At 38.0% G+C, this 15278-nt stretch overlaps 1 protein-coding gene across 5 annotated transcripts in view; it reads left to right on the top strand.

Moving 5' to 3' along the window:
• The window catches only part of nav3 (neuron navigator 3), a 460146-nt gene that overhangs the window by 386980 nt on the left and 57888 nt on the right, over positions 1–15278 (top strand). For 4 of the 5 annotated variants that reach the window (XM_055225659.1, XM_055225658.1, XM_055225657.1 and 1 more), the window contains exons 16-22: positions 225–933; positions 3330–3707; positions 6017–6058; positions 8207–8361; positions 8979–9170; positions 9922–9974; positions 14228–14251. In XM_055225659.1, the coding sequence (XP_055081634.1) occupies positions 225–933; positions 3330–3707; positions 6017–6058; positions 8207–8361; positions 8979–9170; positions 9922–9974; positions 14228–14251 (1553 nt within the window). The remainder of the gene's footprint in view (positions 1–224; positions 934–3329; positions 3708–6016; positions 6059–8206; positions 8362–8978; positions 9171–9921; positions 9975–14227; positions 14252–15278) is intronic. The other variant, XM_055225660.1, reaches the window with a different exon arrangement.

The following is a 15278-nucleotide window of genomic DNA, read 5'->3' as shown; positions in this document are numbered from 1 at the left end:
AAAAAAAAAAAACAAGCCTAATGCCACACTATGGAACATTCAAACTAAAGCTCTCTAAACTAAATTACTCTCAGTAACATCTCTATTCAGATGAGTAGATAGCAGACCTCCACCACAAAAGGTACATAGTGAATTTTTAAACTAAATGTATTTGAACATAGTATGGCATGGCGACAGGTAGTTTTCACCACACCCATTAATCAACATGTATTTTCTCCCTTCAGGTAAAACTGATGACACCAAAGCTTCAGAAAAAGGCAAAGCTTCATCAAAATCTTCTTCCGGGATCCAGCGCTCCCCGTCAGACGCCGGGAAGAGCAGCGGAGACGAGGGAAAGAAACCTCCATCCGGAATTGCACGCCCTCCTACATCCACCTCATTCGGGTTCAAGAAGCTCCCTGGTCCTTCTGGAACGCTTATTACCTCCAGTGGTGCAACATTAGCTAGCGGGTCAGCCACATTAGGAAAAGCACCCAAATCCCAATCCTCTTTGGGAAAAGGAACAGCAATTGTTGGTGCACGAAAAACAAGCTTGGATGGATCGCAACCTCAAGACGACACCATTTTGATAAGTTGCGGAGGATCAAAAATGTCACTTCAGTATCGTTCGCTACCGAGACCGGCGAAATCATCAAGTGGAGTAGCGTCTAGAAGTTCGCATCGCTCCAGTTCGAGTAGCATAGATTCAAATGTTAGCATAAAATCCGGAACCCACGCAACAGGTGCCAAGAGACGAGACAGTGGTAAAGTCTGTTCAGATCGCTCAAGTCCAATTACTATTAGCCAAACGGACAATAGCAAAGTTTCTGACCAAGAAAACGCATTGTCAGGATTATCAACATCACCAAAGTCAAGCCCTACCTCTTCGGGACAATCCAGTCTGAGGCAGCCAGGATCCAAGTATCCAGATATTGCCTCCCCAACATTTAGAAGGTAAGATATTCAAAACAATATGGCATCTTTCTGTCTAACTTGTCTTACACTTGTCCATCATTTGGCACCAGCATTTCACTGTTCATTGATGTTAATGTGAAAATTGTGTTGTCAATACATTTTGAAAGCAAGATTTTGGCTATTTCTGTCCCAGATGTAAGTAGACCAGCAGGAACCTGTTTTACAATTCTCATAGCATTAAAAAGCATGGAAAAATAAATTGTGTAGGTCTTGGTTTAAAAAAAAAATCTAAGATTCAAATGAGAAAGAAACTAGTTTGTATGTTTTTCAGTTGGGAAAAAAAGTTTGTTATTTCTAATTTATTGGCCAGCTAACATTGGGACTGCAGATGGAAAGTAGCAGAAGCTAAATCTGGTACAGTTTTCTTTTGTGAGATAAATGAATTTGTACATGGTCCCTGACAAAGAATTAACAAAATAAATTAAATTGCTTTACATTATCTAAAAATGCCTGATAAATGAAAAGAGCTGACTGCTAAACTAATGCTATAATGTTCCGTGGACTTATTTATATAGTATTTTCTCTATGATGAAATGCAAATAAAATATGGAATTCTTGATAAATGCATTGGGCTTATTACATCTTGCCCAATGACACAAAAACAGTATGGAGTGAGGATATAGAGATTTTAACTAATAACCTTAGTCTTTCTGTGAACTAATAATCAATTGTATACATTTGCAATTTGTTTTCATTACCTTATAGACTTTTAAATGTTGCAAATATTGTATGTTACAATTTTTATTACTATCTAGTTTTCAATATGTGTATCCATTGTTTATACCAATTTATGCAATGCTAGCTACCAAACCCATGCTCAGTCAGTTCTTTCAATCCGTTTTGTCTGTATATATTACTTTATAATATATTTGACAGACCATGTGTGTCTGATGTGCCACTGAAGATAAAATACAGGTCCCTGGGTAAATGTGAAATAGGCTTTCATACATATTAACCAAACACTATTTTCAAAGACTGTATCAAAACAGACAGGAGTTTCCTCGCACCATTGCACAGCACATGTCCAAACTGCTTTCTGTGGTCCTTTTTCCATCTGCTGTATTTCAGCTATGACAGCATTTGGCAACCTTAAATAACATAAGGAGAAGTAATTATATGAGACTGTTGAACTGGAGTGGCTAACAGAGCAGCTTATGCTAAATACTAGAGTTCAAACAGGTTAAGCAGTTGTGTCAATATTAGCATGACAAAAATAATTTTCAGTGAGTAATGAGGATGTGAGATGCTCGTTCATTGTGTTCTGAAGCTACAAGTTGTGCCTCCGTTTGATGCCCTCCCTGTTGCTTGAAGTCATCGCTTAAAAAAAACTCACTGCTTCATAAACCATTGGCTATTAATGACCCGGCTGTCCTACAAAGTGCAAAATATGTTGGCACTATAGATGCATCAAATTTAATAAAAAAAACTTTAGGATAAAAAGAATGAATGTAGAATAGCATTTTTTTTACTACTATAGATTTATTACTAGTTGAACCTCAGTTTTCAAGATTTTTCTTTACTAGAAATGCCTAACGTGGGTAATCTAGTCTATTGTTTCTCATTTCAAAGTAAAGTATTTTTTAATGGGGTAAGAACGTTACAAAATATTTTGTAATACTTTTTAGTAACTACAACTAATTAGGCTTAATAAAGGATGAACAAAGACTTTATTCATAATAAACAAATGCTTTATTAAGAATGATTTAGGCTTAGTAACTACTTAATTAATATTCTAACCCTAGCTCTAACTCCTAACCCAAATTCCTTAACTAAGTGGTTACTAAGCCTGAATTTATCTTAATAAACTATTAATAATTTCTTTGTTTGTGATTTATTCAAACCATAATATGTAAGTTTTGCCCCAAAATAGACAAAAATAAATTCATGTCTTTTCATTATCAATATATTTTTTGCACTGAAAGACACTGAGTGGGTTTGCATTTCCACAAACCTGACTCTTATTTGGCCAGGAGAAAGGCCTTCTCCATTTAAATTTTGTTCCTTTTGGCTGTAATATTCCAGAGTATGGCATAAAACCTATTTATCTCTATGGATAATATTCCCTATGGTTTTCTTTCTATTTCAATGGAATCATGTAGGTGAATTTCTACCTCCAGAACATTACATGCTGTCACTGTAAGGCTAACTAAGGTATAGTTATTTTAGAACTAATACAGAATAAATCTTACTTGCAAATTAACCCTAACTAGTCAAAAATACTATACTACATACTGTTAATGTAGACAGCTTTAGAACAAATGACAAGTACTGCACTTTGTAGGACCCACTAACCTCCCTCTCCTCTGATTCCTAAAACTCTCCATTGCTCAGTAGATTGTCCTCCACTGAGCATGTCTAAATTCTCTTACCCTCAGACTGTTCGGCTCCAAAGCGAGCAGCAAGGCCAGCACCCCCGGGACCCCTGACTCCGGGAAGTGCCCCTCAGCTCTGAGCAGCCCCCACGGGACTCTGGTGCGGCAGCCCAGCTTGGACTCTCCATCGTCGGGCACGGGTAGCCTGAGCGCAGGGCCTAGCGGAGGGAGCAGTCCTCTGTATGGTAAAGGTCCGGAGCTGTGCAATGACTCCTCAGGCCTCTCCCTGCCCTCAGCCTCTCGAGTCTGGGACAGTAAAGACACTCTGAGCTGCCAGAGCATGAGCAGTCTGCACACCAGCTCCGAGTCCATAGACCTGGGCCTCCACCAGGGCACTAAAGTGTCCCGCACCGGCAGTGTCAAGTCCACCCTGTCTGAGGGGTGAGTAAGGCTGTGGCTGGCAGCAAAGTGTTGTTTCATTGGAGGACGGAGATCGGATAGGTCATTGAAAACTTAGTTACAATGGAATTATTTTATAGTGCAACCAAGTTAAAGACACAGTATGTAACTTTTTAGCCAGCTTCATTTTGGATATTTCTATTACATCTCCATAAACTTGACTCATATTAGGCCTGGGGGAGGGCCTCTTCCTGCTTTATCCATGGAAATGTTGTTTCTTTGGCTATTCATGGGTCCTGTTATATAGAACATTTTAAAGACTTTTTCCGTGTTATATGGAACATTTTGAGGACTTTTTCCCATTCAAAATGTTTAATGCTTTATTTTATAGTAACCAAAATGTGTAATATGTTGTTTTAAAATGTTAAGGTATGGTTATCATCTTAATTTTCCTCATTCTGAAACCCATGGATAGCCTTCTGCAGTGTGGTATGAAATTTTATCTCTATGGAGAATTTTCCGAAGTATGGTTTTAACTTTCTGTTTCCATGGAATTGTGCAGGTGACGTGCCACCTCCAGAAAGTTACATGTTGTACCTTTAACTATTCTTGCAGCTCAAGTTTAATGCCCTAAAGACATGAATGATATAGACATTATTTTACAGAATTTATAGGATTTATTTATCTGTTGGGTCTGCTGTGCTCCCACTTTAAAACATTATTATTATTATTATTATTATTATTATTATTATTATTATTATTATTATTATTATTATTATTATTAATAATAATAATAATAATAATAATAATAATAATAATAATAATAATAATAATATTATTATTATTATTATTATTATTATTATTATTATTATTATTATTATACATTAATTTATTTATTTATTTATTTATTTATTTATTTTTTGTACAGTAGCTGTTATGAGACGCAAACAGTTTCACATTAAGGCATAATTAAGTTGATTAGCCAAAACTTTGTCAGTGCTAGTTTAGTGGAGTAGTTGTCTGTACAGGAATCATACAATACAAGTCTCATTTTCATTATATGGTCTTTATGCATGCAGTTTTTCATATAGCAGAAACGGCTTATAGCTTAGTGTCATCTATAAGCCTCCAAAATGAAACAATGGATTTTACAGTGTGTTTTTGGTGGGATCTTGTCTGTGTCCTGTGTCTTGTTTGTCTTATTCATTCATAAATTTGTCATTCTTCTTAAATGTAATGATTTTTTTCCTCATTGTGCACTGCAAAAAAGAATGTCTTTGTTGTTTAAAAGTACTTGAATTCAAAACAATAATTAAGTGCAGACTAGTTTAGAGTTTAGATTTGTTTGCTATTCCTGTTTGTCTCAATGCCAATGCCAATTTTGTAGCATAATAAGTATTATACAGACTATACGTCGCTCTGGAGTATAAGTTGCACCAGCAAAAAAATGCTTAATAATGAAGAAAAAAACATATATAAGTTGCACTGGACTATAAGTCGCATTTTTGGGGAAATTTATTTTAAAAATCTGAGACCAAGAACAGACATCTTATCTTTAAAGGCAAGTTATAATAATAACAATAAAATAGACCACAACAAGCTGACGTAACACATTTATATGTACACACCTACATGAAGCATAGACAACAAACTGAATACGTGTCTGGTGCTACATGAGCATAGACAACGAACTGACTATATGTCTGGTAGGTTAACATAAGATATTAATAGTTAATCAGATAACTAAAGCATGAAAAACAAGTTTACTCTCGATCTCACTCCAAATCACTAAATCTATTGAATTCGTCATCCTTTGTGTCGCTTCTGAACTTCAAATTCAGAGGTAGATGAAGCGCCACTTCCTCTTCTGCATGGCTGTCATGCGAGTATACAAGCCTAGAGTGCCCTTGCGTGGTTGTCATTGTGACAATAACAAAGATGTGAAATTATATATTTTAATAATTTCACATATAAGTTGCATGTGAGTATAAGTCGCACCCTCGACCAAACTATGAAAAAAATTTGAATTATAGTCTGTAAAAGTTGGTAATGCCAACAATGTAAGCAATCTTCATATAAAAACTGATGGGTAGTCTTCACTTTGACACACCCCCAGTGTGATGTCACTGCAAAGTATCAATACGCAAATAATTTTGTGTGGAAAGGAAAGAAACAATGAAACCAGTGTAAAATATTTTGAACCAGTGAAATAATCTAAATATATTGAAATAAACTTCTCAAATTTCCTTTAATCATCAATATTCTGAACTAATTTTAGCTCATGTAGATTATGTTTTTTGCAGTGTATTTCCTGTGGTGTCCATCTAATGCATTCATCCTTGTGTTAACAGCATGCACCTGGACAGAAATACTCTTCCTAAAAAGGGACTCAGGTACATGTGCATCTGTGCTCTGACATAACCAGGACATACATGCTTGAGTCATGGTGCTCACAGAGGGCTCTGCAGTCTTTCTCTCTCTCTCTCTCTCTCTCTCTCTCTCTCTGTATGTGTGTGTAGTTATCTTTTGCATTGCTCACTTTGAAAAAATGTCTAATTAGGTGTAAGACAAAATTAGCTGTTTAAAAATAGACTGTAGGCCCAATAAAAGTGATCACAATGGTCAGTGTAGTTAAACATGTTAAATTCCATATTGTGAGACATTTCAGGCAATGCTATACCATCTCCATGGAGACATGCAGGTGGCAGACTCCCTTCACCAGAAGAGTTGTGTAGTGAACCTTTAGTTATAAATATTATAAAGTAAAAAAAGTTTCATATGGTGAGTGCTGCTTTGGATAACCACAAAGCTGAATGTCTCTGCGTGGATTAATTAATTTTACCTTCCAACCAGAAGATAATGAGGTCTGCATTATTAAGCATTTGTAGAAAAAGATTAAAAATACTGTACCCGATTTTTTTCAAACTTGCAAAAAGGAACTAGTTAATTCTCGACGGTTTACAGTGGTCCAAAGTTATTCCTCACTTACTTTATGTATTCTGAACATAAATATTCACCGCACTTTTCACAACTCTGAGACCAGTGCAGAATTTACTGTTATGATAAACAATTAACATGCTATCACTGCAGTGCCTTATTATCGGACAATAAAACACTTTATATATTAGATGCAGACAGCACACATCTGAATTATTTTGACTTCCAGATCTGCTTATACAATATATTTGTACATTACAAGCTCTTTAGCATGTTATCCAGTTAGCATGCTAGTCCAGCTTGTCGGCTTATAGGTCACTGCTTGTTGGTTGACTGCTTGGTCACTGCCATAGTGTTCTGCCTTCACTTCACTTTGGGCCGATGTTGCCTTGTCAAACACATTTGGCCAGACTTTATGTAGGAATCCATTGGAACTGAGAGGGGTCAGATGTGACATCAGCTGTAATGGGGTTTCCCTAAGTCCATGAACACGATGAATACAAACCCAATTATTAATTCTCAATGGGTTAAATATGGCTGATTGTGGAGCAGGCGATAAGAGTCTGCTGAGCTGCTATTGCGGAGATGAGAGCAGGGCATGAATGAGAATGACCATAGGCTGAATGGGGCTCATATGAAGGAGCAAGGGTTGGGGGAAGATGGGAGTAGAGAGTGAGAGAGAAGGAAGGAAGGAGGGAGGGAGAAAGAGGGAAGATGGGAGCAGAGCATGAATGGAATGACCAGGGCTCATCTGAAGGAGAGAGAAGGAAGAGACATAGAGAGAGGAAGGGAGAGTAGGGATTCAATGGGTATGACCACAGGGTGATGAGGGGTCATATGAAGGATACTGAATGAGAGAGAAATGAAGGGAGAGAAAGAGAAGGGAGGAAAAGAGGAAGAAGAAAGAAAAAGGGTAGAGGATGATGTGATCAAGATAGATGGATAGAGGATAGACTGAGAAGGGAAGAAGAAGGGAAATAGGGAGGGAGGTGTTGCTCACAAGAAAGGGGAAGGAAAGGAGGATGGATAGAGAGAAGGATGAAGAAAGAAAGAAAGAAAGAAAGAAAGAAAGAAAGAAAGAAAGAAAGAAAGAAAGAAAGAAAGGGGAGGAGAGACTAAGAGAGATGGAAACAGAGAGGGTAGAGAGGAAGGAAGAGATTGTGAGTTAATAGAGAGAAGGAGAGGTGATGGAGGAGAGACTAAGAGGAAGGGAGGGAGGAGTATAGTGATAGAGAGAAAGGGAAGGATGGAGGAGGGAGGGAAGGATAAGAGAGGGAGAGAAGGAGGGAAAATAGAGAGGAGAACAAAAAGGGGAGGAAGATAGAGGGGAGAGTGTCAAAGAAGAAAGAGTGAGATGGAGGGAGTGACAGAGAGAGAGGAATAAAGAGCAAGGAAGCTGCATGTTGCTTAGTTTGACATGGTTTTGATGTCAAAGTAACATTATCTGCCTGGCTTGAAATTGACCCTACATCCTCTCTAAAAGACAAGTTGGAATGTTACACAGCCTTGCTTTAAATGCACTTTGGTTCACCCCTTCACTTGAATGCCTTACACCCTTGCTGTATATTATAGATGCACAAACTCATATGTGTTGGTGGTTGTAGGTACCCCCCTTCGTCCCGTCAGCCCTCTCATGAAGAGGGGAAGGAGTGGCTCAGGTCACATTCCACTGGAGGGCTCCAGGACACAGGACAGTCTCCAATGTCACCACCAGGGGCAGCATGCAACAATACCGGAAAATACCACTACTCTAACCTATGTAAGCAAACACAACTCTACACAACCAATGTAATATTTATTATTATTATTATTTATATTTATATATATATATATATATATATATATATATATATATATATATATATATATATATATATATATATATATAAATATTTTTCTATAGCTATGTTTTTTATTTAGACATACTTGACTGCTTAGGCCAGATGTGTCATTTGCCAGATTATTTATAAATCTTCTTGATTTCAGAGACCACCAGTATGGCAGTATAAGGTAGTCCTAGTTTTAACCTTGTTTAACCTTATTTTAAGTTTAAACATATCCTCATACTCCAAAATTAGTCTAGGTTTGATTTTCAGTTAGTATCCGGGTTACTTTAGTCCTGGGTTAAGCTACTCAAGTACAGTGGCAAAGATCATACCAGTTATATTCCATAGTAGTGCTTGGTGGTAAATTTTTCAAAATGAATTCAATAGACAAAGTTTCCCAAAGTTTACACATAATTAGCCCATAAACAGCATCTTGTTTATGAAATGTACCATACAAATGAACTTGCATTGGAAGTTTAGTTCATTTAATCTTTCCTATTAGCTTGTGTATTCATTTGCACAATAGCTTTACACTTCATATTTCTTGCAGTGAGTCCAACCAACAGTGGTCAGTACATGGCTCCAGGCTCCAACAGCATGATCAGATCCAACAGTATCCCAGCCCAGGACTCCTTTGAGCTGTACGGCGAGGGCCATCCACTAGGGGGCAGCGCCACCTCCCTGGAGGACAGACCCCGTGCCATCAGCCGATCAGGGTCGTTCAGGGACAGTACTGACGAAGGTACAGTGTGTTTACATTCATGAGGTTCAAAAGGTTCTCTTAGTGAAAGTGCAGATTTTGGTTTGTGAAAAACGTGCAGAAGATAAGTACTTTCTGCATTTCTGGACAGGAAAAGATGACTCTTACCCGGACTTGTTGTGATGTTTCAAATAATTTCCATGACTCTGTATCTTTTCACGAGAGCTGTTCCAGACTTATAAATGTGTAGAACTCACTTCAGAGTGCTACACATATCAATCTGTCATGAGCCAGGTTAAAGCAAAATACCCTGCACAAACAGACAGCTCATTTGACTTGTGAACACCTTAGCAAATGGCAACCTAAGGTTGCAAAAATGCTGCTGTAATTATGTTTTTTCACAGTGAAGTGTTTTTTTAGTTGTTTTTTTTTTTGTTTTGTTTTTTCGGAGCCCATAACAAAATAAATAAATCTGAACAAGATGATCCTGTCTGATGTGTTCTCTGGTCATGACTTCACCATAGGCAGCAGCTTCAGCTGCTTCCTCCCACCCTGTCTGTGCTTTATCACTCTGCTTTTCATGAAGCAGAGTGACTGCTGAAGGATGCGGGTTTCATTGATGCTTGCTGTGTGTTTTGGGTTGAATGTTGCGTTATTTTGGGCAGTGGTCCCAACCATGGATCCCTACTGCTACTACTGCAGAGACGCTCTATATAACCATGCATTTTTTTGAAACTCTCATATCTCTCTTACTCCTTCAAACACATGTCTAATTTGTATTTTGTGTCCACAGTTCATGGCTCCTCTCTGTCTCTGGTCTCCAGCACCTCCTCACTCTACTCTGCTGTAAGTACACACAGACTGAACTAGAAAAAAGAAAAAAGGTGTCTCACCACGATATTTAATGAATACTTTAGTTAGTTTTTTGCAGTTTTTGTTTAAGGTACAATATTATAGAGTTTAATACACTGCACTCATAATCCACTACAGTGTACAGCAACAAAGCCTACTTGCGAGACCTCTTCATAGATCTGACCTGCACTGTTCCCTCTAAACTGCACACGTGTGCAATTGCGCACTGCTGACACGGTCTCCGCGCACAGAAAATCTGTGCTGCACACAAAAAAATCGAACCGGAATTGAAAATAAAATAAACCCACAACAATTCATTCTGCACTATTTTTCAATGTGAGTCAGTGAGTGTGACCGGTGACTAGCTGCTCCAGCCAATTATGTGATTCACATACGTATTTGTGCATCAAATTAACGTCATTGACAGGTGTCATGTGCCACTACCAGTGTTTTAGCCGATGTGGCCGACGTGGGCCGTGTCTCAATTCGCCAAATGCACCTTTTGAAGGGTCCCTTCGAAGTACTGCTCAAAGTATAGTTTGAAGGTTCCGGATGAGAATGTGTCCTCCTCAGTGTAGTCGCCATCTTGCTGAAGTGGGACAGGCCGACACCACGGATCGCACTTCCACCGCTGTCTTTGAGCGTACGATACGTTCATTACATACGTTATTTTTAATTATTTATTATTTAATAGAAGAAAAGTCAAGATGTCATCGTCGCAGCAATTTCTTTCTGTTTAGATTGAATATCAATTGGCAAATATAAGTTTCAAGGTGATTTTTTTCTTAATTGTAGCTACTTCATAACTTTAACAAAATATACCTTGTGAAAACGTAATAACAGAGACAGAGGTAAGAATATAATTTTTACATTCATAGTCTATAAACCAGAGAACACTGATTAGTTGTACATAAAGTGGGATATTGCAGTTTAACGTTTCGGTATTTTGGCCAGTGGCTGCACCACTTTAATAACAGTAGAAGGGTTTCCCTTCTATGCCGTGCCAGTTCTTTTCATCTTATTATTGTAAAGTATTTTCTAGCAATGCAGCACTACATCAAGCTAGTATCTTGATTTACTAACACGAAGGTAAATGACACGTGCCCATGAGGGGCGCAGACCTATGGAATGTACCGGAACACATGAAGATTTTGTGCACGTCTCAGGACTCTCTTCTGTCCTTTCTTGAGAGTCCGTTGCTTCATTGTTCACATTACCTGTGTGGAACTCATTGAACTCTTCTGACTTTATGTTTCAGTCTCTTGGTCTTTGATGCTTACAATAGAAACGAACATTCTTACATTATTCTTATTGCAATAATAATTTCTAATGATAATAATGTCTTCTTATTGTCTAGGAATAACTGCACATTCCTTTATTCCATGTAACTGCCCTCCTTTTTAACCATCAGACACACGGCCTGTACTTATCTTTATTCAGATTTAACAGTTTCATGTCACACTGTTGTAGATGAGGTAAACCAGTACGAACATTTGAACGTGTATTGCGCAGCGGACTCCATTTTCTTCTCTTTTTTTGCGTTGTCGCGGTGCATGATGGGATATAGCAGTGCGTGAAGTGTGCATGGATGCATGCTTCGGTTACGTCCGATCTCCATGGAAAGGGCAGGGCAAGTTTGTCGGGCGCATTCAGTAGGGTACATTGAAATGGGACAGCCCTTGTCGCGCCGGAAATTTCATAACTGCCCTTCGACGCACACTTCCAATGGTGATTCTAAGGCCATTTCTGGCGAATTGAGACACGGCTGTGGAGTGAAGACTCGCTAATGGTGCTAAGTGCTGTTTAACCCCTTAGCGTTCCGACGGCCCGCCTTCGGGCGCACTGTTACGCAATGTTTTGTAGCAGTTTTGCGTTTTAAACATGACGAAACAGACAAAACAAAGGAAGTACACGACCAAGGACACTGTGGATGTTTGTACAAGTTAAACTAGAGGCATCTTGGACCCGGAGCGGTTCGTGGAACCGAGTGAAGATCTCATGATGGACTCAGGAGTAGAGGACCTTATGATTTGATGGACTGGATGCTGTTCTTGATCGGTAAGCATGGTTTATTCTGCTATTGACTTAATTGTGGGTCAAATATACCATGCGTAATCATTAGCATTAGCTAATGCCAATCTGCCCCCCCCCCGACCACCACCAATTATTCACACACACACACACCACTTGGGTGCAGTGTCTTGCCTAAGGACACAATGACAGAAGTTGGTCTGAGCGGGACTCGATCCTCCAACCTCTAACCACTGAGTCACTGTAGCAGAATGACTGTCACACTGTACAATCATGTACAGTGTGTTCTTAGTTTCCAGTGTGTGTCTGTTTACATTTTGAAGTGTGTGTGTGTGTTTGTTCACTGTTTGCAGTGTGTGGTTTGTAAATATATATTTATTTTGACTCATACCACTCGTTTTGACTATATTTTATATACATTTTAGAGTGTGTTTTGATATATGATATATAAATGTACAGTAATAGAGCAGCTGGGTGTGCAGATTCCTGTCAGTGTGTATTGGTCATTGAATACTGTCACTAGTTTATGAGTTGTAAAAATCAAATGATCGTGTCATATACTGAAAAAGAGTTACCGGACTGTCTCCCAGACCACAGTAGGACAATCTCACTCAGTGCACAGCAAAAGCTTCACACAATGGCTTATAGTCATAATACAAATCAGAGCTTTATCATAAAATTGTTAAGTGTGTTTTCAACATTGGAGTTTACATTTGGCTTGGTTTGGTTGGAAGCTCATGTTTTACCATAATAAAAAAAATTAAATATTTATACTTCCAATAGCATTAGCATACTACACAGGTCATGAGCAAGATTTTTGTCATTTTCATTGTATAAGTGGGCTAAAGCACTTAATTATAAGTCTTATAACAGAAATGTAAATGTGGTAATTTGATTATTTTAATAAACCATTTAACTTGGATGGATGTGATGCCTGCATGACCACAGAATGCACGTCTGATGTCGCTCACAGTGGTCCATGGGACCGCTCAGGGAGTTTGTGTGTTTGCTCAGAATGTCTTGAAAAATTAGAGGGAACATTGCTGACCTGTAACTTGGCCTGGTGACATCACCTGCCTCTATGGAGATAAATATGTTTAATGCCATACTGTCTAATATCTCCATGAAGGCAAGGAGATGGGGAATCCTCGTCTGGGAAAGTTACATAGCACACCTTTAAATTAAATCTTTGTTTGTTTTTTGAGTGTATCGTTCTTTGTTTTTTTGTTTTTTTTATGTATTGCAGTGATTTTCAAGTCCTGCAAATTAGTTAATTTGAGTTTATAGAAGCAGTCGATTCATTGAACTCATAAAAAATGATTAGTACCTTCAGTTATTTACAAATTCCACAGACAAGCCATACATTAATGATGGCAAACGTTTAGCTCACAAAGTGAAACATTTGCCCCTTTGCCTGTGATATTTTGTGCTGGACTAATCTGATTTTAATTATACTGTAGTTTAGTACAGGTCTGCATTGCCCAGTTCATTTATTGTAGCTGTCTGCTGTGTTGAAAATGCCTCTCGCACTGCGCATTGTAATTTGTTTAATAATAATAATAATAATAATAATAATAATAATAATAATAATAATAATAATAATAATAATAATAATAATAATAATACATTTTATTTGTATTGCACTTTACATTTCAAAGAAATCTCAGAGTGCTACAGACACAGAAGAAACATATAAAAACATTATAAATCAGAAAAGGTAATAAGCATATAAAAAATACATTACAATTTACATTTTTAAACATTAAATAATTAATAGCAGTAGTAATAACAGTTAAAAGTCATAAAACCTAATGAGACTTTTTAAAAAAAGAATGTCTTAAGGCCTTTTTTAAAGGCCTCGACACTTTGTGGTGCCCTCAGAGACTCTGGGAGGGCATTCCACAATCGAGGGGCAGCAGCCTGAAAGGCCCTGTCTCCCATAGTGGAGAGTCTGGTCCTAGGCTGGTGGAGGCAGTGAGTGGTGGATGAGCGGAGATTGCGTGAGGTCATATGTGGGGTGAGGAGCTCTGTGAGATAGGTAGGGGCAGTTCCATGGATGCACTGGTAGGTGAGGAGGCAGATTTTGAAGTGTATCCTAGAGTGGAGAACAGGGGTTATGTGGTCATATTTGCGCCTCCTCATCAGGATCCTGGGAGGAGGGGGGATTCTAAATAGCAGCGTGTCAGAAATGTAATCCATTTGTGTTTCTTCCACAGACAGAGGAGAAGGCGCATTCAGAGGTGAGTTACTCATGCATGTTTGTTTTTATGAGTGACTTATTGACTTCTCATTAATTTGTCAAATCATTATAAAACTTAAAATAGCTTTATGATCAGGTGAAATATAAATTCTTACTTCTAACTTTTAAATCAGTCCTGTACTGGTGCAGTTTGTTAACGATTTGTCTATAATACAAAGTGGTAGTAATTTGTCTATTACTACCACTATACAAAAGTTTACAGTTTAATCAATATATACACAATATTACATAATAGCAGTAGGGCTTCAACTATTAATCCTCTGGTGAATGGGCAAATGGCTAACTGCACTACTACCTAAAGCTGGAAAGCATTTGCTCTCTGATTAGAGGGTGGCCATGTTAAATTCAAATATTTAAACTAGAGGTGAGTATAGTATTCTAGCAATTACTAAAATTCAGAGTTCAGTTACTTCATATGATTTTACATATTTATTATACATTTTTTATACATATTATATTATACATATTTTACATCCATGCAAAGTAGTGGTCCAAGAGATTACCCAAGTAAGAGCAAAATAATATAATAATGATTAAAAAACAACAACAACAACATCAACAACAATAATAATAATAAAAGCTGCAAGCGGCATCGAAAAGCCCTCACGGCCGTGTGTTGCACTTGGCCGACCCGTTACTCCCCGTGGGCGGCGCTAACGCAACGCTTGTCTCAGTTTTTTTGCGGCTTTGGGCTGTACTTCACTGAACAATGTCAAAAGACACTGGAAGCGCTGATGCACAAAATGCAAAAACATGTGTTTTTGAGGCATCGCTATGGCTATACCGTGCAAAATACAAACTTGGCCTCTTAGACTTTTTTGACGGAGACGACCTGGAGAGTCACTTTGCCAAATTTCAAGTTCCTTCATGAAGCTAATAAGTTGTTATATGACTTTGAAATGTAGGATAAGTAGTAAATTTTCCCATTATGATAACATGGGCTCTCATGGGCATCACCATGGCAACCCAGTGAAAGACCTGACATGGGTCCTTTTGACTGAAGTCTT

Source organism: Periophthalmus magnuspinnatus, chromosome 12 (genome assembly GCF_009829125.3).
Source record: "Periophthalmus magnuspinnatus isolate fPerMag1 chromosome 12, fPerMag1.2.pri, whole genome shotgun sequence".
NCBI lineage: Eukaryota > Metazoa > Chordata > Actinopteri > Gobiiformes > Gobiidae > Periophthalmus > Periophthalmus magnuspinnatus.
This window is presented reverse-complemented; position numbering and strand designations above follow the sequence as displayed.